At 38.5% G+C, this 26,134-nt stretch overlaps 1 protein-coding gene across 1 annotated transcript in view; it reads right to left on the reverse strand.

The window, feature by feature from the left end:
- The window catches only part of ACER3 (alkaline ceramidase 3), a 178,781-nt gene that overhangs the window by 55,503 nt on the left and 97,144 nt on the right, over window positions 1-26,134 (reverse strand). Inside the window, exons 4-5 of the mRNA XM_082844542.1 lie at window positions 10,459-10,511; window positions 7,962-8,043 (exon numbers count right to left, since the gene is read on the reverse strand). Coding sequence (XP_082700668.1) covers window positions 7,962-8,043; window positions 10,459-10,511 — 135 coding nt within the window. The remainder of the gene's footprint in view (window positions 1-7,961; window positions 8,044-10,458; window positions 10,512-26,134) is intronic.

A 26,134-nucleotide genomic window follows, 5' to 3' on the forward strand; every position in this document is an offset into this window, starting at 1 on the left:
CATGCCTGAGCAAGTCACTTAACCAAAAGACTCATTTTTCCTTATCTGGATAAGGGGAATAATAGTGGTGAGTAATAATAAGCCAAAATATGTGCAAGTGTTTAGCGCACAATATGTGCTAATAGGTGAAAACATTTAAAACAAATTTCTTGTCCTTTCTTCTGCTTCTGAAAACCTCTAATTCATTCACCTAAATACACGAAAGTTACACAAACCCTAGTTTTAGGCTCCAGTGTCATGTGGGTGATTAAGTTCAATGCCTCTTTACTGCATGCATTTATTGCCCTATAAGAGTACACCTTTAGGGACTTCCCTGGTGGCGCAGTGGTTGGGAGTCCGCCTGCCAGTGCAGGAGACATGGGTTCGAGCTCGGGTCTGGGAGGATCCCCCATGCCGCAGAGCAGCTGGGCCAGAGTGCCACAGCTGCTGAGCCTGTTCTACAGTCCGTGAGCCACAGCTGCTGGGACCCCTGCGCCTGGAGCCTGTGCTCCGCAGCGGGAGGGGCACTGCAGTGAGGGGTCCGCGCGCAGCAGCGAAGACCCAATGCAGCCCAAAATGTATTAATTAATGAAAAAAACGAAAACCAGTACACCTTTAAAATGACATGGTAGAGAGGAGTCAAAATTTAAATCATAACCCTGAAATGACTCCCATCACATGCAAGACAAAGTCCAAATTTCAAAGTCTTCCATAATCTTGCTCCGGCCTTTCTGCTTAGTCTTATTCCTCTCCTCTTGTCTCTTTCTCATCCTAGGCTCCAACAAATATGCTAGTTTCATGCTTCTGTATCTTTAAACATGCTGTGCTTTACTTTGTTCAGAAATTACCCCCTGCTGGTAAACACTCATCTTTCCAGATTCAGCTCAAACTATATCTCTTTCTTGAAATCTTTTCTGACTCCTTCTCTGCTAAGCAGAATCCATCACTCATCCTCTTTACCTGACTGTCCATATATAAACTTTACGGCATCTATTAGTTTGTTTCTCTCCCCTACAAGGCAATAATCTTCTTGACAGAAAGGACGATTCTTATGTATCTCTACAGCCTCATTTAATGTAGTGCTGATCTCATAAATTTTATGTAATTTTATCATTTGTCTATAGAACTTCTTATTCCTGGAGGAAGTTCCCTCACCACAGCAAGAGATTATTTCCTTGAAGCACCCATAGAGCTTTAATAGTAAGATGTGTAGGGGCTACCCTAGTGGCGCAGTGGTTAAGAATCCACCTGCCAATGCAGTGGACACGGGTTCGAGCCCTGGTCTGGGAAGATCCCACATGCCACGGAGCAACTAAGCCCATGAGTCACAACTACTGAGCCTGTGCTCTAGAGCCTGCGAGCCACAACTACTGAAGCCCTCGTGCCTAGAGCCCGAGCTCTGCAACAAGAGAAGCCACGACAACGAGAAGCCTGCGCACCGCAACGAAGAGTAGCCCCAACTAACCACAAATAGACAAAGCCCGTGCATAGCAACGAAGACCCAATACAGCCAAAAATTAAAAAAAAAAATTAAGTAAGATGTGTAGGAACATTTATATAACTCTAAATTCAGTAAGGCAGAATGCTTTTAATCTCTGAAATTTGTTATTTCAAAATACGAATTTTCCTTTATATAATTTCAGATTCTCATTACTAATAAAAGAAATACAGAAGGGCATGCCTCTTAAAAGCATTTTTTTAAGGCAAAAGAATTATGGAGTCCTTACTATGTGCCAGGTATTAATTCTTACAACAAATGTGAAATGTATGCTATTATTAATTTTACAGATGAGGAAAACTAAAGCAGAGAGTTACCTCTCTCTTTAGTAAGTTACCCAAAGTCCCACAGTTATTAAGTAACAGTGATGGTCAAAACTCAGATATGACTGACTCCCAAGCCTAAGTTTTCAGCCACATCAGCTCTTAACTTACAAAGGTAAGTTGTCTTGACTCTACCACCAATTCTCCATATAAATTTGGTTGGTCAGGAAAGTCACTAAAACTCTCTGGACATTAGTCTCTTCTTTTATATAGTAACAAGACTTCCTTTCACCTCTGAAATTCTAGGACTCTTTCCTGATTAACAAGTATGTATGCAAAGGACCACGCAGGGCAATGCAGAAACATAAGGAAATACAATATCTTTGCTCTTTCAATCTTTTTCACCTTCTCAACTCACTGAAATCTAGCTTCTGCCTTCATCAATCTGCTGTGGACAGTACCCTCATTAAGGTTACTTGGTCTTTTTTATGGGTCAAACCTCAATTTCATTTTATTCAGCCTCTCAGAGGCAACTGGTACCCTTTCTAGAAACGTCTTTGTACTCTGTGACATCAAGCTCTCCTGGTTTTCCTACACCTCTGATTACCTCCTTTGTTGGCTCTGTCTCTTTCACTTGACCCTCAAGTGGTCAATGTTCCAAGGTACAGCATGGTGACTATAGTTAATAATACTGGACTGAATACTGGAAATTTACTGAAGGAGTAGATTTCAGGTGCTTTCATCACACAGACAGGAAACAGTAACTATGTGATATGTTAATTAGCTTGACTGTAGTAATATTTTCACTATGTATATGTATATTAAATCATCATGTGGTACACCTTAAATGTATAAATTTAAATTTTTATTTAAAATGTTGATTCTTATTGAATTCCTTAGACATTATAAAATGAGACATTCTCATTTTATCTTTTTAAATTTTATTTTTTTATAAGTAGGTCCCTGTTGGTTACCCACCTTAAATACAGCAGTGTGTACATGTCAATCCCAAACTCCCAATCTATCCCTCCGCCTTAAAAAGAATTTGCATATTGACAGGTTTTAAATGTCAAACAGACAAATCAATTGTAACTTTTAGGGTATAATGTCATAAATGCATATTCTTTTGTTTTCACTGAGAAAAAAAAGCCCAGTGTAACAAAGGGTTTGTATCTTTTCTTTTTTAACATCTTTATTGGAGTATAATTGCTTTACAATGTTGTTAGTTTCTGCTGTATAACAAAGTGAATCAGCTGTATGAATACATATATCCCCATAGCCCCTCCCTCTTGCGTCTCCCTCCCACCCTACCTATCCCACCGCTCTAGGTGGTCAAAAAGCACTAAGCTGATCTCCCTGTGCTATGCAGCTGCTTCCCATTAGCTATCTATTTTACATTTGGTAGTGTATACATGTCAGTGCTACTCTCTCACTTTGTCCCAGCTTACCCTTCCCCCTCCCCGTGTTCTCAACTCCATTCTCTACGCCTGCGTCTTTATTTCTGTCCTGCCCCTAGGTTCATAAAAACAAATTTTTTTTTTTTTAGATTCCATACGTATGTACTAGCATACGGTATTTGTTTTTCTCTTTCTGACTTACTTCATTCTGTATGACAGACTCTAGGTCCATCCACCTCACTACAAATAACTCAATTTCGTTTCCTTTTATGGCTGAGTAATATTCCATTGTATATATGTGCCACATCTTCTTTATCCATTCATCTGTCAATGGACACTTAGGTTGCTTTCATGTCCTGGCTATTGTAAATAGTGCTGCAATGAACACTGTGGTACAAGACTCTTTTTGAATTATGGTTTTCTCAGGGTATATGCCAAGTGGTGGGATTGCTGGTCATATGATAGTTCTATTTTTTGTTTTTAAAGGAACCTCCATACTGTTCTCCATAGTGGCTGTATCAATTTACATTCCGATCAACAGTGCAAGAGGGTTCCCTTTTCTCCACACCCTCTCCAGCATTTACTGTTTGTAGATTTCCTGATGATGGCCATTCTGACCCGTGTGAGGTGATACCTCATTGTGGTTTTGATTTGCATTTCTCTCATGATTAGTGATGTTGAGCATCCTTTCAATCTGTATCTTCTTCGGAGAAATGTCTATTCAGAACTTCTGCCCATTTTTGGATTGGGTTGTTTTTTTGATATTGAGCTGCATGAGCTGCCTGTATATTTTGGAGATTAATCCTTTGACAGTTGCTTCGTTTGCAAATATTTTCTTCCATTCTGAGGATTGTCTTTTTGCCTTGTTTATGGTTTCCTTTGCTGTGCAAAAGCTTTTAAGTTTCATGAGGTCCCATTTATTTATTTTTGTTTTTATTTCCATTTCTCTAGGAGGTGGGTCAAACAGGATCTTGCTGTGATTTATACCAAATAGTGTTCTGTCTAGGTTTCCCTCTAAGAGTTTTATAGTGTCTGGCCTTACATTTAGATCTTTAATCCACTTTGAGTTTATTTTTGTGTATGGTGTTAGTGTTCTAATTTCATTCTTTTATGTGTAGCTGTCCCGTTTTCCCAGCACCACTTATTGAAGAGGTTTTTTTCCCCTCCACTGTATATTCTTGCCTCCTTTATCAAAGATAAGGTGACCATATGTGTGTGGGCTTATCTCTGGGCTTTCTATCCTGTTCCATTGATCTAGATTTCTGTTTTTGTGCCAGTACCATACTGTCTTGATTACTGTAACTTGGTAGTATAGTCTGAAGTCAGGGAGCCTGATTCCTCCAGCTCTCTTTCTCTTTCTCATGACTGCTTTGGCTATTTGGGGTCTTTTGTGTTCCCAAACAAATTGTGAAATTTTTTGTTCTAGTTCTGTGAAAAATGCCATTGATAGTTTGATAGGGATTGCATTGAATCTGTAGATTGTTTTGGGTAGTATAATCATTTTCACAATGTTGATTCTTCCAATCCAACAACATGGTATACCTCTCCATCAGTTTGTATCATCTTTAATTTCTTTCATCAGAGTCTTATAGTTCTCTGCACAGGTCTTTTGTCTCCTTAGGTAGGTTTATTCCTAGGTATTTTATTCTTTTTGTTGCAATGGTAAACGGGAGTGTTTCCTTAATTTCTCTTTCAGATTTTTCATCATTAGTGAATACGAATTCAAGAGATTTCTGTGCATTAATTTTGTATCCTGCTACTTCAGCAAATTCATTGATTAGCTCTAGTAGTTTGCTGGTAGCATCTTTAGGATTCTCTATGTATAGTATCATGTCATCTGCAAACAGTGACAGCTTTTCTTCTTCTTTTCCGATTTGGATTCCCTTTATTTCTTTTTTTTCTCTGATTGCTGTGGCTAACACTTTCAAAACTATGTTGAATAACAGTCGTGAGAGTGGGCAACCTTGCCTTGTTCCTGATCTTAGAGGAAGTGGTTTCAGTTTTCACCACTGAGAATGATGTTGGCTGTGGGGCTGTCATATATGGCCTTTATTATGTGGAGGTACGTTCCCTCTATGCCTACTTTCTGGAGAGTTTTCATCATAAATGTGTGCTGAATTTTGTTGAAAGCTTTTTCTGCATCTATTCAGATGATCATATGGTTTTTATTCTTCAATTTGTTAATATGGTATGTCATATTGATTGATTTCCATATATTTAAGAATCCTAGCATTCCTGGGATAAACCCCACTTGATCATGGTGTATGATCCTTTTAATGTGTTGTTGGATTCTGTTTGCTAGTATTTTGTTTAGGATTTTTGCATCTATGTTCATCAGTGATATTGGCCTCTAGTTTTTTTTGTGACATCTTTGTCTCATTTTGGTTTCAGGGTGATGGTGGCCTTGTAGAATGAGTTTGGGAGTATTCCTCCCTCTGCTATACTTTGGAAGAGTTTGAGAAGGATAGGTGTTAGCTCTTCTCTACATGTTTGATAGAACTTTTCTGTGAAGTCATCTGCTCCTGGGCTTTTGTTTGTTGGAAGATTTTTAATCACAGTTTCAATTTCACTGCTTGTGATTGGTCGGTTTATATTTTCTATTTCATCCTGGTTCAGTCTCAGAAGGTTGTGCTTTTCTAAGAATTTGTCCATTTCTTCCAGGTTGTCCATTTTATTGGCATATAGTCACTTGTAGTAATCTCTCATGTACTTCTGCAGTGTCAGTTGTTACTTCTTTTTCTTCTAATTCTGTTGATTTGAGTCTTCTCCATTTTTCTCTTGATGAGTCTGGCTAATGGTTTATCAATTTTGTTCATCTTCTCAAAGAACCAGCTTTTATAGTTTTATTCATCTTTGCTATTGTGTTCATTTTTTTTTATTTCTGTTCTGATCATTATGATTTCTTTCCTTCTGCTAACTTTGGAGTTTTTTGTTTTTTTTTTTTGCGGTATGCGGGCCTCTCACTGCCGTGGGCTCTCCTGTTGCGGAGCGCAGGCTCTGGACGCGCAGGCTCAGCGGCCATGGCTCACGGGCCCAGCCACTCCGTGGCATGTGGGATCTTCCTGGACCGGGGCATGAACCCGTGTCCCCTGTATCGGCAGGCGGACTCTCAACCACTGCGCCACCAGGGAAGCCCTGTTGATGTATTTTTGATGTATTTGTGGGGAGGAATGTGATCTCCACATCTTACTCCTCCGCCATCTTGAAGGTCCCCCGCAAGGGTTGTATCTTTGGTCATCATAATGGTCTATGCTATCTCTGTGCCAGTTCATCTATTCCCACATTTCTAGTACTACCTATAACCTGACAACTACCAAATCCACATCTTTAGCCCAACCTACTTGTTAAGCCTCAGATATCATTAATGTCAGGCACCTCAACCTCAGCACATTCCAAAGTGAACCTATCTACCCCTACCCCGTGACACAAACCTACTCATTATCTTTCCTGCAAAATCTGCTCCTGTTCCAAGTTGCCTGTCTTGGTTAAGGACTTACTACGTACTCTGAGGACCAGGCCATAAACTGAGAAATCATTGTAGACAATTCCTTCTTTTTACTCCATTTCTACCCCTTTCTACTTAGTGGGTCACAAGTACCATGGATTACTTATGACAGTTATTTTACTTCAGTCTGAGTCTCATATCTTGCCTAAGCAAATGCAAAAATCCCTAGGTCTAGGCTCATACTCCTCTAATCCATCATCCATAATCATGTCTTTCTAAAACATGTATCTATTGATGTTTTTCCTCTACTTTAAACCAATTAATGGCTCCATGTTACCTTGAGGATAAAAATCCAAATTTAAACATGGTATATAAGAGTCTTCATAATCTGATATTTGTCTGATTCACTACACTTGTTCACTCCTCACCACTTAACTTTGATCCAGTCATATTAAATCTCTCCCAATTCCACTGGCAGTGATGATTTAATGAGAAAATAAATGTAAAGTACTCAGTAGAGTATCTGGCACATACTAAGCACTTAAAAACGACAGTTCACTATGTGTTCCAAGATTCTAGGCCTGTGGACAACATAATGGTCTATTTAGAAGTGCTTCATAACACTCTTACCCAGGGGCCTGGTGAACTCCTAATCAATTAAAACCCAGCTCAAGTACACCTCTCTGCAGCTTTCTTTGACCCACTCAAGCAATTCATTAATCCTCATTTATCTCATCATCATATAACTGGTTTTTACCTGTATGACTGCAATTATCATCTTTCGATCCAATTCTTTGTTCACATGTTTAAGTTCCCCACTAGAATGCGGTCCTCAAGCATAGTGACTGCTTTTTAGTCATCTTTGTATTTTCTACTGCCTGATATGGTAGATTTGTGATAAAAGCTTGTTGAAATTAATATCTCTTAATACAAAATGTAATTCACTTGAGGAAAAAAAGCGCTAGGGTAGGATCAGAAGTGACTGGCTATCTCAACCTATTTGGAAAAGGTTAACCATTAAAAGAGTCACACTAGGCCCTACGGAGCAGAGCCAATTTCTTTTTTTAACGAATAGGAGATAATATGTGAATCCATGAAGAAAAGTTAATTGTTTTCCATTACTAGTAAATATTTGCCTTTTGACTTTTTCCCCTTCTGTAAAAAAAAAAAAAACAAACAGATTTTTTAAAAAATTGTTTCAACTTTTTGTTGAGAAATAACACCTAAACAGGAAACAAAGGGGCAATATCTATAAGTAAGTTTTGTGTAGAAATATTTCAGTATGAACAACATGAAGCAAACATTAGAAGCAAAATGTACCAAACTCCATAAATGGCGAGTTTACTTGCTTAATCTGTTAGAAATAAAATATGACTTACTGTGGTTACTATTAAACTGAACAGAACTAAAGTAAAAAGCAGATGGTAGTTTACAGAGTTCTTTGTCTTGAAACATTCAAACCTTAAAAAGAAAAAAGAGAGAGAAAGAAACTTGTTTTAGAATATATAACTAGGAAAACAAATAGAACACTGTTTTACCACTTGTATACTTGCCCCTGGGTCTAGTGATGCCCATCATTTCCTCTCAACCACACACTCATCTTAGAGAACCCACACTGCCTACAGCCTCCAAGAGGCTATGGGGACCAGGAGTAGATGCCTGACTTAAACTGGGCCAGTGAGAGGCTCTCTTCTGAAAATTTGGAGTTTGGGAGCCAGAGACTTAATCAAATGTAGAGAATCAACATATAAAGCTGTGTGGACACAAGGTCTGATGCTTATATTTGGGCAACTAACTTGAAGTAGATGAGTGAGCAGAGAAGTGATCTGCAGGAAGAGAAAAAGAAAGCAGGTACAAAGACTTGAAGCCATGTGGAGAGGAAGGAATAGATAAAACAGAGAGGGAGTGAGAAGTTGCCCTTCCAGTTCTGGTGAGCTGGACTTCCTGCTATGCCATATAATTCCCTCATGTCCTTATAGTAAATAAATCTCTCCTAAATCAACTGGCTTGGGTAGGTTTCCACATCTTGGAACTAATGATCCCTGACTAACACACACTGTCACAGAAAATATCACTCTATTACAATTGGCTCTTTGCTTACCTGTCTCCCCAACTAGACTGTGAATTTTCTGTGTGCAGGGATAAAATCTTTTTTTCATATACCTAGTCACTAGGAAAGTCTGACACAGGAAACATTCAGTGAATAAGTAAATATGAACATATATTTGGCTATCAGCTAAGTATCCAACCTTTGAACCTATGTTTTGTATAAGCAGCAGGAGAGTTCTCTCAGTTTACTAATTAACAGGAATTGGACCCAACTCCTATTTCCCTATCTGTAAAGAAAGGTGGCTGGAAAGTAATGGCGATCATATATTGAAAAGAATCAGATAACCATCGCATAAAGGATTCAGAGAAGTCTTACTAGCACTAAGACCTTTTTTATCTTTAAATTCTGTGACTTGATGACTTTGTGTGTGTGCATGTTGTGCTTGATGGTTCTACCATATTGCTTCATTTAATGAGACACATAACCAGACTATTTGAGAGGGATGTTTTTGGAACAAAACATTAACTGAGGTAAGAAAACAGTCATCTTCTGCTTTCTGCTCTCCCTTTCTTGTAGTACTTGTCTGGGTACTTTTTAAGTATCTGCTCTCAGCTTTGTCTCATGTAGGTACAGGTACATCAGGACATTAGCATATCAGTGCTCGCTGTTACTTTATTTTTCTTTTAATAAATATAGTTTTCACAGAAAAGATAGATCAGTAAACAATGTCAAGGAGAGCAAAGACCTTAGCCTCAGTCTTGAGGACAGCTTTCAGAAAATGGTGCATGGGATTTCCTTGTTTTTGATCTTGTTTTCTAAATGCCCAAATCTGCTTGTCACAGATACAGACTGTGATAGGCTGATGACTTATTAAGAAGAGTCACCTGAAAATATTTTTCTAGATCGGGGTGGCAAGCTACAGTGCAAGAACCAATTTCTCAACCTAAGTCTGTTTTTGTAAATAAAATTTACTGGAAGACAGTCACACCCATTGGTTTACATATTATCTATGGCTGCTTTCACACTACAACAGCAGAGTTGAAGACTTGCAACAGAGACCACAGGCCCAGAGAGCCTAAAATAATTACTGTCTGGCCCTTTACAGAAGAAGTTTCTGATGAGTTCTTTTAAATAATATATTTTTTCAAACTATTTTTATTTTTATGTATCTTTAGAAGATATTCTTGAGCTAGCAATGATGATCCTGTTGAAAAGAATCAGATAACCATCACATAAGAGGTTCAGAGAAGTCTCAAGAATTAACATTAGAAAACAGAAGGTATATTTTAAAAGTTAAGTTTATTAAACTTGTAGTTCAATTTCCAACTGTGACACTTACTAACCGCATGACCTTAAGCAAGTCACCTAAGCATAAGCTCTGCTTATATTCTTAGATAAAACGGGGACAATACCTATTTATCTTGCACAACTGTGAGAATTTAGAGATGATTTCGTGTGCTGCCCAGCACAATTACAGGTACAAAGTAGAGAAATGTTATTATGGCATAATATATAAAATGTTTACCTAAATTTTTATATATTCATAACTCAAGGAAAGGCAAATTGTGTAAGTTAATCTTACTTAATTTAAGTAAGATTCTATCTAAATTGGCTATAAGGTTTTGAGATCAAACAAGTTCATAAACAATATTATTATAACTTCCCAGAAATTATACTCTACATTGAAATCACAAAAGTTACAATCTTCTACACTGTTACAATCTCCCAGTAATACCACTGGATTAGTTATATTACATAATTCCCTATGAAGCAAACAAGAATTTAAAAATGTATCAAGCATATGAATTTCAAACATAAATACTTACATGCAGTATACAAATATACAACAGCTGTAAATCATTGGGAGTTCATCCAATAGCTGTAAGAAACAAAGGTAACAGGACTTGAATATTGTAGAGCTGCAATTATGCGAATCCAAAATAAAACATCAGAATGATTAAGATGGTCACCTCTTATTATCTGATATTATCTGATATCTTTTACTAATTCTCATATATTTATCATCATCTAATTTATTCTCAGTGTGTATATTTAGTTTATTGTTTTTGAACAAAGAAGCTTACCCACCCATCTGTCCTAATCTACACACCTAAGTAGGATGCCTGACTCACTGGTCAGCTTGGATCATTCAGTATCATAAACCATGATAACATGCCTCCAGGAAAGAATGATGTCCACCATCTACAGGTGATAGGTCCTATCGGTATTCTTTTGCGTTTTCCCCCCATCCTATAGCACCTAAGATAAATAAAATGTTCAGTCATATACATAAAAAGAGATAGAAATTGTTGGGGAAGTCAGTTAAGCTAAGTGCTGTCTAAGTATGTCTCTGAAAAATAATAATATTATTAGCAATAATAACAGCTATAGCTATTACATATTAAACTACAAGCTGGACACTAAGTGTCCAGCTACGTGTTGTGATAGGGTATTTCTAATACTTAAACCAATCCTATAGAATTTATTCACTAGATATGCATTTGATGAATTCTTTAATAATATATCTACTATGTGCCAGGCAACATGTTAGGGGCTGAGGATACGATAAAAACAACACATAATCACTGCCCTCAGGGAATTCACAGTCTAGTGAGGTAGAGGGAATGAAAAACATGTGATTAAATACACAGTAAAGATTCCAAAAAAGGGGGCACAAAGAAGCCAGAAAAGGTGGTGGCAGGAAATGAAATGATGGCAGAGAAAGGCATTCTAGGAAGAAGGAAGAGAATTTATGCAAAGTGATATATTCTAGTAAATTATTGGAATGAAAATGACAGCATTTGTGCAAGGTCTTATGATTAAATGTGTCACATTTATTATTTCGTTTAATTTTCACAATTCTAAGGTAGGAACTATTATCTACATTCCAAGATGAGAACACTGAGGCTTACAAGGTTTAAGTAACTTTTTTTCCCCACATCTTTATTGGAGTATAATTGCCTTACAACGTTGTGTTAATGTCTGCTGTACAACAAAGTGAATCAGCTATATGTATACATATATACCCATATTCCCTCCCTCTTGAGCCTCTGAAGATCACATGCTAATATGCAACAGAGCCAGATTTTGAATGGACTCCTCTATATTACGTTGCCTCCAAAACCAATCATTTGAATCACCTTCAAATGTTCAAAAAAACTGGTATAATATCATGACTTACTGCAGGTAAATCTACCACCAGTTTTATGATATAAAGAAGATTCCTTTATTTAAAGTTTTGAACCAGGATCTAATGACTTTACACTAAACACCTTTAGATGGGTCTTTTGTGTTGCCACATAAATTTTAAAATTTTTTGTTCCAGTTCTGTGAAAAATGTCACTGGTAATTTTTCTTTTTTTCTTTCTTTTTTTTTTTTGCGGTACGCGGGTCTCTCACCGTTGTGGCCCCTCCCGTTGTGGATCACAGGCTCCGGACGCGCAGACTCAGCGGCCATGGCTCATGGGCCCAGCCGCTCTGCGGCATGTGGGATTCTCCCGGACCGGGGCACGAACCCGCGTCCCCTGCATCGGCAGGCGGACTCCCAACCACTGCGCCACCAGGGAAGCCCGCCACTGGTAATTTGATAGGGATTGCACTGAATCTATAGATCACCTTGGGTAGTACGGTCATTTCTAACAATATTGTTTCTTCCAATCCAAGAACATGGTATATCTTTCCATCTGTTGTGTCATCGTTAGTTTCTTTCATCAGCATCTTATAGTTTTTGGAGTACAGGTCTTTTGCCTCCTTAGGTAGGTTTATTCCTAGGTATTTTATTCTTTTTGATGAGATGGTAAATGGGATTGCCTCCTTAATTTCTCTTTTTGATACTTCATTGTTAGTGTATAGATGTGCAACAGATTTCTGTATATTTATTTTGTATCCTTCAACTTTACCAAATTCACTGATGAGCTCTAACAGTTTTCTGATGTTGTTTTAGGATTTTCTATGTATAATATATCATGTCAACTGCAAACAGTCAACATGTGATTTTTGAGGGGACACAATTCAGTCCACAGAAGTGTGGCAGTATGTTTCAAAATATAAATTTTATTATTATTCAAGTATGGTGAAGTCAACAGATCAGGAGATGATTGCCACTGAAAAGGAATTCCCTGGCGGTTAGGACTCCATGCTTCCACTGCTGGGGGCCCAGGTTCCATCCCTGGTCAGGGAACTAAGATCCCGTAAGCCATGTGGCATGGCCAAAACGAATAAACAAGGAAGTAAACAAAATAGGAGGTAAAAATTAAGGGGGAACTTTACCCGTTTAAAAAAAAAAAAAAAAGATAGTGTGTTATTCACAGTTCCCCAAAGGAGGGGGCAAGCCATGCAATGCAGGACAGCACAGGAAAGCACCAGGGTCAGTCAGGAGGCAGAAGGAGCAAGAGGAAAAGTGTGGGCAAGACCCTTTATTGCGGTTTCCTTAAGAACAGCAAGGCAAGGGAGGTTAAGCAGGTTTAGAACTGGCTACTTTGAATAACTTCAGGGGGCCCTGGGGTATAGGAGCTATCTTTAGTTATCTGGTACCTGGCTCTGGGGTGATTAGAGCAGAGGAATACTGCCTCCTGGAGTGTAAGATGTGGTTCGGAGAATGGGCTCTGGATTGGTTAGTTTGCATATGAAAGGCACAGACCAGGTTGAGTTGTTTGCTATATCTAAGAACTGGCTATCCCTGGGAGGGTCAGTCTCTTACTAATCAGCGAGGACCCAGATGCTAGAACATCAAGAATACATAAGGGGTAAAACAGGAATAAAGACACAGACCTACTAGAGAATGGACTTGAGGATATGGGGAGGGGAAGGGTAAGCTGTGACAAAGCGAGAGAGTGGCATAGACATATATACGCTACCAAACTTAAAATAGATAGCTAGTGGGAAGCAGCCGCATAGCACAAGGAGATCAGCTCAGTGCTTTGTGACCACCTAGAGGGGTGGGAGAGGAAGGGTGGGAGGGAGGGAGACGCAAGAGGGAAGAGATAATGGGAACATATGTATATGTATAACTGATTCACTTTGTTATAAAGCAGAAACTAACACACCATTGTAAAGCAATTATACTCCAATAAAGATGTAAAAAAAAGAATACATAAGATAATATAGTTGTTATGAACTGAATGTGCTTGTGTCAGACACAAATTCATATGTTGAAGGTCTAACCCGCAATCTGATGGTATTTGTAGATGGGTCCTTTGGGAGGTATTAGGGTTAGACGAGGTCATGAGGGTAGGGCCCTCACGATGGGATTAATGCCCTTCTAAGAAGAGACACCAGAGAACTTGTGAGAAGGTAGCTGCCTGCAAGTCAGGAAGAGAGCTCTCACCAGACCTGACCATGCTGTTACCCTGATCTCGGACTTCCAGCCACCAAACTATGAAAAAAATAAATATCTGCCGTTTAAGCCACCTACTCTATGGTATTTTGTTATGGCAGCCCGAGATGACCAATAAAGTAGTAAATATTTGGTACCATATCAGGTACGCGTGGAGAGTGCTCTGAAGGGAAAAAACACGGATGTGGGATGACTAGCTAGGAGGTTACAGAAGTCAGACTAAGCAAAGTTGCTACTTGGATTAAGGTAACAGAATTGGGAATAGACCTCGGTGAACAGACTTGAGAAATATTTAGGAAGTAAAATAAACAGAGATTTGTGATTGATCTGACATAAAGGTGAGGCAGAACAAACTCTCAAGGATGACTCCCAAGTTTCTTGCCTAAACACTTCAGTTGATGGTAAGCATAGTTTACTGAGATTGTGAAAACAGAGACAATTACAAAAACAATTTTCAACGTGTTGAGTTTGAGGTACCTGTGAGACAGCCAAGTGGAAATGTCAATCAGACAACTAGAAATACAGATCTGTAGCTGAGAAGAAAGGTCTGCACTCCAGATGTTGGCTGCTTTTCTGTTTATTTGTTTAAAGAAACTAAATTGAATTAAGCATATGTTAAAATGGCATGGATTTTAAAATCTGGTTAATATAAATACAAAAGTCTTGTTTCAGAACCATAACTAGCAAAATTATGACTGGTAAAAGAACACAGAGTTCTAGAGTGGGGTCGGGTATGTGTTTGAAGATGAGTCTGGAGAGGTAGGCAGAGGCCAGATCACAAAGCCTGTGGTTTAAATTCATGCGCTTGAGCTCTGGAAAGTATTAAAGACGTTTAAAAAGTGACATGCCATCTGAAGAGCAAGGACTGTATTTATGCATCTCATCCCCAACACTCGCACAAAGCTTAGCAAACATTGCTAAAAGAATGAAAACAGGAAGAGTATTTCTATTCCAGCGTGACAAAAGGATAGGGGAGGCAGGAACACCAGTTAGGAACCAGTTACAGGAATCTGGGTTGGAGATGATGGATTAAGGCAGTGGCAGTGGAGACAGCTAGAGGTAGACGTATTTAAGAGTTATTACAGAAGTTGAAGCAAGAGTTATTACAGAAGTTGAATCAAGAGTTTGTAGAGGTGAAAAAAGTAGGAGAAATTAGAGATGAATCATGGGTTTTTGGTTTGGGCTTTGGGTGTAAGCTGGTTTCATTTACTGAGATAGGGAGCAAAGGAGAAAGAAGGGTAGTATTTACAACCAGAACATCTGCTGTTAACATTATAAAGTCTGACTTAGCTTACATTACCTAACATTTACGCTGTTTTCGTTTCTGTATTATGAATAAAGTTATAAGTAAACAAAACAGTTTTTTGGGTTTTATTTTCTAGGATAAATATATTTATTTCTACTTGTGAGAAATACATGAATACATTCTTTTTTTTTACTAGCATTTTTTCCTAACATCAAACATATTACATGCTCAGTATAGTAGAATACATAGAAAAACAGAAAGAAAAAACTAAGAAATTACCTTCAATTTTACCCTCCCTGTGATTATCAATAACTGTATATATCAGTTAGTGAAAGCAAAAAAGAATGAGTTGAATGAGTGAACAGATGAAAAGAAAATCTGGGCGAAGTCTCCTAAAAACTTAAAGTTCCTACCACCATCAACGCAAGATAAAATCCTAAAACAGGTAAAGGCAACAAAAGAATACGAAACAAAATGTGGGTCCTAATCTTGTTCCTAACTTCTAGTCAGATCACTTTCCCTCTCTTGGGCTGTTCTTCCATTTATAGAATTTATAGATTTGGACTAAATTTCAAAAATCTCTTTTAATATTAAAGTTCTATGATTCTAAATTGTTCTTTGGTACCTTTTACCCCTTATGTGAAGGCCGTCTGCTCACTCCTGTTATCTCTACCCCTTCTCTAATGCTGTCCTCAATCTCACTCCCAAATGTATTGCTCTTGGCTGGCTGCCACAAGAATGTGACACATTAATCAAGAGAAAGGAGTTAGTAATAGCTTAAAATGTTACCCTCCACAGGGGCACACATAATTTAACACTGCTTACAGGAATGAATCACTAACAATGAATCAATAATGGTGGTTTCAAACATTCTGACTGACTGAAGAAAAAGGAAGGAAACTAACATTTATTAAACACTTATTTAATAGATCCTATTAAATAAGGATGTCCTTTCACATATGCCAGTCAACTGATCCTCATAATACTCCTACAGGCATATTAGACCCATTAGACAGATGAGAAAACTAAGGCTCAACAAGATTAAGTGGCATGTCTATGCTCAAATAGCCAGTAAACTGATAGAATAAGAACTGGAGGGGCTTCCCTGGTGGCGCAGTGGTTGAGAGTCCGCCTGCCGATGCAGGGGACACGGGTTCGTGCCCCGGTCTGGGAAGATCCCACATGCCGCGGAGTGGCTAGGCCCGTGAGCCATGGCCGCTGAGCCTGTGCTCCACAATGGGAGAGGCCACAACAGTGAGAGGCCCGCATAACACAAATAAATAAATAACTGGAACCCATGCAGCAGCCACCTAGGAACAATAAATCTGATGAAAATACCATTCAAGCTCCAAATCATTCTGAAGACAGAACTCTTAGTATCTGCTTGTGCTCAGTTTAGGCAGGAATAAAAAACAGGCCTCCAATTTCTCTACAGCTACAACAAGCCAAGTTCAGGCTGGTGAAATGGTTCACGGACCACCAGAGGCAGGTAAGTGGCAACACTGCCATTTCTTACTTTGCTTCAGTGATTGTGCATAACAAATGATGGCCTAACACTGTTGAGTCAAATTTATCCTGAAAGGAGACAGGACAGGGAACCTGCAAGGGATATCCATGATCATGTTATGTTTAGATTAAAGAAATGGAGAAGCTATTTAAAGAAATCCTTCGATACTGATGATTCCCCTCTCCTCCTCAATCATTGGGAAAATGGGTCAAGTGTCATTTCTGCCACGTTAGGCAAGCACATAAAACCACCATCGTGTAGACCAAAGGGGGAATGAAATAAGGCATGTGTAAAATTTGTCCATTAAGTTGATAAAGCAGTATGATAATAATGATAAAGCATAGTGTCAAAGATCTCAGGATCAAAGGCCATCTTGTCCATCCAAATGCTATGTTACCTTGGTGACAATCTTGCCAACTATTAAGTTTACATGCAAATCAAAGTGTGTCCCACCTCTGCTCAAAATACAGGTTAAAATAATGGTTCACAGGGGATAAATTCCATGAGGCTTTGATGCGCCTGTGGTTAGTTCCCCAAACCACATCTCCTGCCACTTAGTTCATTGCCTGCCTGCTCAATAATGTAACAAATGTTAGCTATTATTACTGGTAGAACTGTCACCATCATCACCATATCCTCCCACTCCAAGGCTACAACCATAATGTACTACCTGCAGGGCTCTGAGAAGCCAAACGTACTCTCACAACTCTGTGTGTTCTAGTTGGCCTGGCAAATTCCTATTCATCTTTGACAACGCAATTCAAACATGTGTCTGAGTCTTTTGTATGAAACCCCTTTTCTGACCTCCCCGCCCTAATAATCACTTTCTCTTTCCAATCACTGTATTCACTGGCATATTATCTTCATTCCTAGACCACAGATTCCTTGAAAGAAGGATTATATAATCTTTACCTATGCATAACTGTTACCCAGATACCAAAAAAATTTTATTGAACTAATGAAAGTGTTTGTCTAGCCTATGCTTGGGTACCTCCAGGGACAGAGGACTCCAGATCTTCTAAGGCAGGCCTTACTATCTATGGGCTCAGAAAAATTTTCCCCTATGTTGAGCAAGATGTCTCTTAGTCTTTAACCCCACTAGGACCACAAAGAATAAACCTGGTCCTCTTCGACGTGTCAACACTTAAATACTGATTTGTAAAACATTTATGTTGTGTTATATGCCAGACCCATGGGATAAGTAGAGGATACGCCAAGGTCAAGCAGAGACAGTCCCTGCTCCTTGGGAACTCACATTCTGATAGAGAAGTCAGACACATAAATATACATAAAATAACACTGATAAGGGCAAGTAATAGTGATACATGGAGCATGATATGGAAGAACATATGAGGGGTACATATGCCACCCTGGGGCCATGGAAGGCCTCCTAGAAGAGCTGCCACTCTGCCTGAGAGTTTAAAGGACAAACTAGAATGGAGAGAAAGCCTGGTGTGTACAGCTGAGTGGGGGTAACTGAACATGTCTTCTCTTCTTCAAGCTAAACATTCCCAGTTCCTTCCCCTAGTCAGGTATCATGACTAGATTTTTAATTCTTTCACCATTCTGGGGTCTCTCATTTGAATACATAGCCAGGTCAGGCCTTAGACCTGAATGCAATATTCCTGTCATGATCTGATCAGTGCACAGCAGGGGAGTCTATCCGCCCCTCCCCACCGCCCCGCCTCACTCAGATGCCTAGTCTTGCCCGACAGCTTGTCTCAGCACATTGATCCAGCTGTTTCCTCATGTATGGAAGAGACACACACTAACTTCCAGGGTAAACATTTTAGGACTAGTGGACAGCAAGAATGATCCTTGAGATTTTAAAATTTAAGTCTTAGGGCTTCCCTGGTGGCGCAGTGGTTGAGAGTCCGCCTGCCGATGCAGGGGACACGGGTTCGTGCCCCGGTCCGGGAAGATCCCACATGCCGCGGAGCGGCTGGGCCCGTGAGCCATGGCCGCTGAGCCTGCACGTCCGGAGCCCGTGCTCCGCAACGGGAGAGGCCACAGCAGTGAGAGGCCCGCGTACCATAAAACAAAATAAAAATAAAAATAAATAATAATAAAATTTAAGTCTTAGAACACATGTGTTAAGGGAATGTCAGAGAATACTGCATGCACAGAATCAGACTAGAAGCTTTGTAAATTTTTCTGGTTATTTGTCACTGTATGAAAACCCCCCCCCCCAAAACTCAGCAGCTTAAAATAGCAATATTTACTTTACTCATTAATGTGTGTTTAAAGCAGGGTTGGGAAGGGAAGGCCCATCTCTACTTCACTCACTGTGAGCTGGGATAGCTCAAAGGCTGGGGACTGGAATCATCTACAGATTCACCCACTCTAATTTTTGGCAGTTGATGCTGGCTGAAGTCTGGGGATTTCAGTGAGGTGTAGCAAGAATACCTACACGTGACTCTTCCAAGTGGCTTCTTTACAATATGGTGCTGGGTTCTGAGGGTAAATGTCCCAGGAAGACTAGGCAGAAGCTGTACTGCTTTTTATGACTCAGTCTTGGATGTCCTATAGCTTCAGGTCTACTATAGTCACAATCCTGCCCAGATTCAAGGGCAACAAACAAGAGATTCCACCTCTTGAGGAGAGTCAGTGTCACCTTGTAAGAAAAGCAGGTGGGATGGGATATATGGGTGTGAACATCTTTGGAAAATAAAATAATCTTGCCACATAAATAAAACTCAAAACTGAGTTAAATATCCCCAATAATAGGAGGCAGTCTGCTTTAGGATGAAGGGTATTCTGATTGGCTTACTAGTATTACTATTCCTCCAAATAAACTTTGGAGTCTTTTAAAGTCTCCTTTCTTTACAACAAACATAAACATGTATTTTCCTTATCATAAAAGTACTTCTTATTTATTGTAGAAAACTTGCTAAATATAGAAATGCAGAGAGAAAGAAATATAATTGCCTGTAACCCCACAAACCAGGGGTAACTACAATTTAATATTTCAATAGAACTCTTTAGTCATTCACTCGTGTGATTAATTAAATGTCCTTCCTTCCTCCCTTCCATGTATGCTTTTATCGTGCATATGTCAGCACTATTTTATATGCTAAGATAGAGCAGTATTTAAGAGAGGTGAGATACCTGCTCTCAAGTTTACATTCTAGTAGGGGAAAGTGCAAATAAGATAATTTCGAATAGCAATAAGTGCTATGAAAAACATAAAGTAAAAGAAATTCACGGAAGGGATTGCTTTACATAAAATGGTCGGAGAAAGCATGTCTGAATAGATGTCATTTGTATTGAAGAGTCAGAAGGGACCAGACATGCAAAAATTTGCGATAAAAGTATTGCAGGCAGAGGAAATAGCAATTACAAAGGGCATGAGGTCTTGTCTGAAGAACAACAAGGCCAGTGTGGCTAGAATGTAGTGAACAATGCAAAGGAATTGTAAACACTGAAGCTGCAGAACTGGAGCCTGACTGGATCATGTAGGCCAAGGTAAAGAATCTGGATTTCACTTTAATGCAAATGGGTGCCTTGGAGAGTGGTTTTTATCTTTTTAAATTTTATCTATTTTTGGCTGCATTGGGTCTTCATTGCTGCGGGAGGGCTTTCTCTAGTTATGGCAAGCGGGGGCTACTCTCTGTTGTGGTGCGTGGGCTTCTCCTTGTGGTGGCTTCTCTTGTTGTGGAGCACGGGCTCTAGGCGTGCGGGCTTCAGTAGCTTCAGCACGCAGGCTCAGCAGTTGTGGCTCGCAGGCTCTAGAGCACAGGGTCTGTGGCACACCGGCTTAGTTGCTCTGCGGCATGTGGGATCTTCCTGGACCAGGGAGGGCTCAAACCTGTGTCCCCTGCATTGGCAGGTGGATTCTTATCCACTGCACCACCAGGGAAGTCCCCCTTGGAGAGTTTTAAGCAGGAGAATGACAAGACCTGATTTAAAGTTTCAAAGATCACCTTGGCTGATTGCAGAGGCAATGGCTGACTACTGCAGTAGTCAGGAAATGGGATGGTGATGCCTTACACTAAGGTAGGAGTAGTAAAAACAGGGGGAGTAGGCAGATCCAGGTATATTTTAAAAGTAAAACCAGAAGAACAGATTAAATGTGAGGGATGAGGGAAAGAAAGAAATCAGGGATGAGTCTAGGTTTTTGGCTTCAGCAAATGGGTGGGTGATGGCATCACAGGGGAACACCAGGAAGGAACAGGTATGGGAAAAGAAATAAAGAATTATATATTGCCCATATTAAAGGTTGAGATTTCTATGATATGTCAAACATACAATTGGATATACAAATCTAGAGCTAAAAGGTTAGGTCAGAGCTGAAGATAGATGTTTTGAATCATCAGTATATAGATCACATTCAAAGCCATGAGATTATATAAGATCACCTTGGAGAGAATACAGAGAAGGTAGCCCAGGACAAAAGAGTAGCCAGTGAGGTAAGGAAGAAAGCTAGGGGAATTTCCTTTTCCACAAACAAGGAAAACTGGGAAGCCAAGACAAATGTTTCATGAAGAAAAAAGCAAACAACATGTGGAATGCTACTGAGAGGTCAAATAAGAAGAATATAAAAATGTGTCTATTGGATCTGGCAAGATGAAGGTCACTGTTGACCTTGACAACAGCAGTTTCTGTGAAGTGAAGGGAAGAGATGCCTAACTGGGATGGGAGGGAAAGAGAGGGAGGTGAGTGGAGAGAGAGAGGAGATAATCAAATGGTTCTGATGTGATAAGGAACTGAACAATGACTCAAGAGCTAGGGCTGGACACAAGGTCAATGGCGGAATAATTTTTAAAAGATAGGAACTGTCTGAGCATGTTTGATGCAGATGGCAGTGACTGAATGTAGTGACTTCCTAAAGACTGTGGTAGAGCAAGAGACTGCGGTGGGGTATGTAACTGCAGGAGTGAAGTCTTTGAGTAGGAGGGAGGGGGTAAGTTTAGAGCCCCGGGAAGGGGACACTGGCTTTGACAGGATTTGATACATTTCTTCCATAATAATAGGAGGAAGAAGGAGGTGATAGAAAGATGAGGGAGTTCTTGGCTGATTCTGTCTATATTCTCATGAAATACTGAAGAAGATATCAGCAAGGAGAATGGGGTATGAGGCAAAAGAGATGTAAAAAGAAATCTAAAGAAAGGAACAGGTGTGAAATAATGGTTCTGGGAAGTGAAATTATCCGGGAAGTGTAATGGCACTGCCTTGTAGCATTGAGTGCTTATTTCCGATTTCTGTTCAATAATTTAAAAGTGAGATCATTTAACAAAGGGATGTAATTTCTATGAGCAATACTTCGCTACTCAGTTCAGGCACAGAATAGGCAGATAATTGAGCTGGATATGGGCTGAATAATACTCAAAAAGCAAGGGGCAAGGGCTTTAAGGATATCTGTATGGGTGGCTAAGAGTTATAATTAATTTGGGGCCATAGGTTGCAAACTTTGTAGAAAGGGGAAAGAAGTGAGGCAAAATGTACTTCCTTCCAGTCTTTTCACTGTTATTTATAAAATTGATATCATATTACATAAAGTTTTATGTCTCTATAACATTTTCCCATGTAAATAGTCTTCAAAATATTATTTTAATTTAGATATATCATAGTATATTTAACAATCTCCTTATGTTTATTTTTTTTTGGCCATGCTGCACAGCCTGTGGGATCTTAGTTCCCTGGCCAGGGACTGAAGCTGGGCCTCAGCACCAATGGACCGCCAGGGAATTCCCAAACAATCTTCCTATTGTTAAAACATTTAGATCATTTAAAAGTCTTTATCACATGTAATGCTGTGATAAACATTCTCGTGAAAATCTTTTCTCTGTCTCTGATTACTTTCTTAGGAAGTATTCCTACAAGTGCGATTACTGGGTCAAAGGATATGTATATTGCTTTTCTGTTTAAAAGAAACTATTAAAACAATTCCAACCTACAGAAAAGTTAGAAGTACAATACAAATAATTTTCTTCTCCCTGAACCATATGAGTAAACTGCTGACATGAGGTTCTATTACTCCAAAGTACTTTAGTGTGTGTTTCCTTCAAGGATAGTCACTCATTATATGCCTTGACCAAATGGGATTTATCACAGGAACGCAAGGCTGGTTCAATGTATGAAAATAAATCAACATACCAGACCTTACTAATATAATAAAGAAGAAAACCCACATGATCATCCTGAGATGCAGAAAAAACATTTAAAAATTCCAACACATTTTCTTGATAAAAACACTCGACAAACTAGGTAGGAATAGAAGGGAACTTCCTCAGCCTAAAAAGGACATCTACATAAAGCTCCAGCTAACATTATAATTAATGGTGAAAAACTGAACGCTTTCTTCCTAAGATCAGGAACAAAACAAGGATGTCTTCTCTCTCAACTTCTATTCAACAGTGTCCAGAATATAAATGAATGTATACGCAAAACAGAAACAGACTCACAAATATAGAAAACAAACTTGTGGTTACCAAAGAGGAGAGGAAGAGGGCTGAGACAAATCAGGGTATGGAATTAACAAACTACTATATATAAAATAGATAAGCGACAAGGATATATTGCATAGCACAGGGAATTATAGCCATTATCTTGCAATAACTTATAATGGAGTATAATCTGCAAAAATACTGAATCATTATGCTGTATATCTGAAACTAAAATAATAATGTAAGTCAACTATATTTCAATTAAAAAAACCCACTGTGCTAGAAGTTCTAGTCAGGGCAGTTAGGCAAGAAAAATAAGCATAAGGCATCCAATTGCTAAGGAAGAGGTAAAACTATTTCTATTTGCATATGACATGATCTTTTACACACAAAAAACCCTAACAAATCTATATACACATACACATAAAACTGTAAGAGGTAAAAAACAAGTTCAGCAAGGATACAAGAGCAATATGCAAAAATCATTGGTATTTCTATACAACAGGCATGAGAAATCAGAAAGTGAAATTAAGAAAACAATTTCATTTACAATAGCATCAAAAAGAATACTTATAAATAACAAAAGAAGTCAAAACTATAAGACATCACTGAAAGGAATTAAAAAGACTTAAATAAGTGGGAAGACATCCTGTGTTCATAGATTGGAGGACTTAATATTAAGATGGCAACACTCTCCAAAGTATGGATTCAATGCAATCCCTTTCAAAATCCCAGCTAACTTTTTGCAGAAATTGATAAGCTGATCCTAAAATTCATACGGAAATTCAAGGGACCCAGAATAGATTAAACAGTTTTTAAAACAAAGAATAAATTTGGAGGATTCACAGCTCCCAATTTCAAAACTTACTACAAATCTACAGTAATGAAGGTACATATAGGTCAATGAAATAGAACTGAGAGTTGAATTGAGCGTCAAGAAATAAACTCATACATTTATAATTGGTTGATTTTCGACAGGGGTGCCAAGACAATTCAATGAGGAAAGAACAGTTTTTTCAACAAATTGACTTGTGACAACTGGATATCCACATGCAAAAGAATAAAGCTAGACCTGTACCTCACACCACATACAAAAATTAATTAAAAATGGACCAAAGACCTAAATGTAAGAGCTAAAACTATAAAGCTAACTTCTAAGTATGTTAGAAGAAAACACAGGTATAAATCTTCATAACCGTGGATTAGGCAATGGTTCCTTAGATACAACATCAAAAGCAAAAGCAACCAAAGAAAAAATAGATAAAATGAACTTCAGCAAAATTGAAAACTTTTTTTTGCTTCAAAGGATGCTATTAAGAAAGTGAAAAAACAGCCCACAGAATGAAAGAAAATATTAGAAAACCATATATTTGATAAGGGTCTAGTATTCAGAATATATATAGAACTCTTACCATGTAATGACAAAAAGGCAAATAACCCAATTTTAAAATAGGCAAAAGGATATGAATAGACATTTCTCCTAAGAAGGTAAACAAATGGTCAATATACACATGAAAAGATGCTTAAGATCACTTATTATTAGGGAAATGCAGGACAAAACCACAATGAGATACCACATCACACCCACTAGGATGGCTATAATCAAAGGGACGGACAATAACAAGTATTGGCAAGGATATGGAGAATTGCCAGCAGGAATGTAAAACGGTGTAGTCGCTTAGAAAAACAGTCTAGCAGCTCCTCCAAAGGTTAAACATAGAGTTACCCTTTGACTTAGAATTTCCACTCCCAAGTATATACCTAAGAGAACTGAAAACGTACATCTACACAAAAACTTGTGTATGAATGTTGATGGCAGCATTATATATAAAAGCCAAAAACTCATAAACAACCCAAACATCCAGTAATAAATAAATGGATAAACAAAATGTGCTGTATCCAAACAATGGAATATTTCAGCCTAACTGAACCAAAAGGCCACATATCGTATGATCCATTGCTATGAAATGTCCAGAACAGGCAAATCCATGGAGAAAGAGTAGATTAGTGGTTGTCAAGGTAGAGGGATTAATGGGGAGTGACTGCTAATGGGAATGGGATTTCTCTTTGGAGTGATGAAAATATTCTGGAATTAGAGAGTGGTGATGGGTTCCATAATTCTGTGAGCATACTTAAAACAACTTGTATACTTTAAAAGGGTATATTTTATGATATGTGAATTACATCTTTAAAAGAAGATATTCACCTACATATTCACAATACTACCAACAAAATCAGGAAATTAACATTGAGTTATTACTATCATGTAATCCTCAGACCCCATTTAAGTTTTTCTAAGTGTCACAATAATATCATAAGTATAAGCATACACACATACACATACACACACATACCACACACACACAGGATCCAGCCCAGAATTACACAGTGTATTTACTTCTCATATCTTTTTAGTCTCCTTCAATCGTGAACAGTTCCTCAATCTTTTAATTTTATGACCATGGATACTTTTGAAGACTACATGCCAGTTGTTTTGTAGAATGTCACTCAATTTGATTTTGCCTGATGTTTCCGTATGACTAGATTCAGATTATGCATCTTTGGCAAGAATACCAGAGAAGTGATGCTATGTTTTTGCCACTGCATCCTCCAGTGGCATACAATTTTGATTTGTCCCATTATGAAGATACTCATTCTGATTGCTTGATTAAGGTGGTGTCTGCTAGGCTCCTCCACTGTAACGTTACCCTTTTACCCTTTATAATTATTTTGTAATAATGTACTTTGAAACAATGTAAATTCAACATCAAACTTTTAATCTATCCACTTATTCATAATCACTTACTGTTGCATTTATTATATCATGTATTATTTTAGTTTGGACTCATGATTTCCCATTTTATTCAGTGGGTTGTGTCTTCAATGGATTTAATAACTTATAATCTGTTACTATCATTGCTTATTTTGATGCTCAAATTGTCTCAAATTTGAGAGAAGCCCTTCAAGTTGCCTTCAGTGTCCTTTTGACATCTTCCCATCATTCTTTTTTTTTTGCGGTACGCGGGCC

The sequence above is a fragment of the Leucopleurus acutus genome (assembly GCF_964270905.1).
Source record: "Leucopleurus acutus genome assembly, chromosome: 8".
In the NCBI taxonomy this organism is placed as follows: domain Eukaryota; kingdom Metazoa; phylum Chordata; class Mammalia; order Artiodactyla; family Delphinidae; genus Leucopleurus; species Leucopleurus acutus.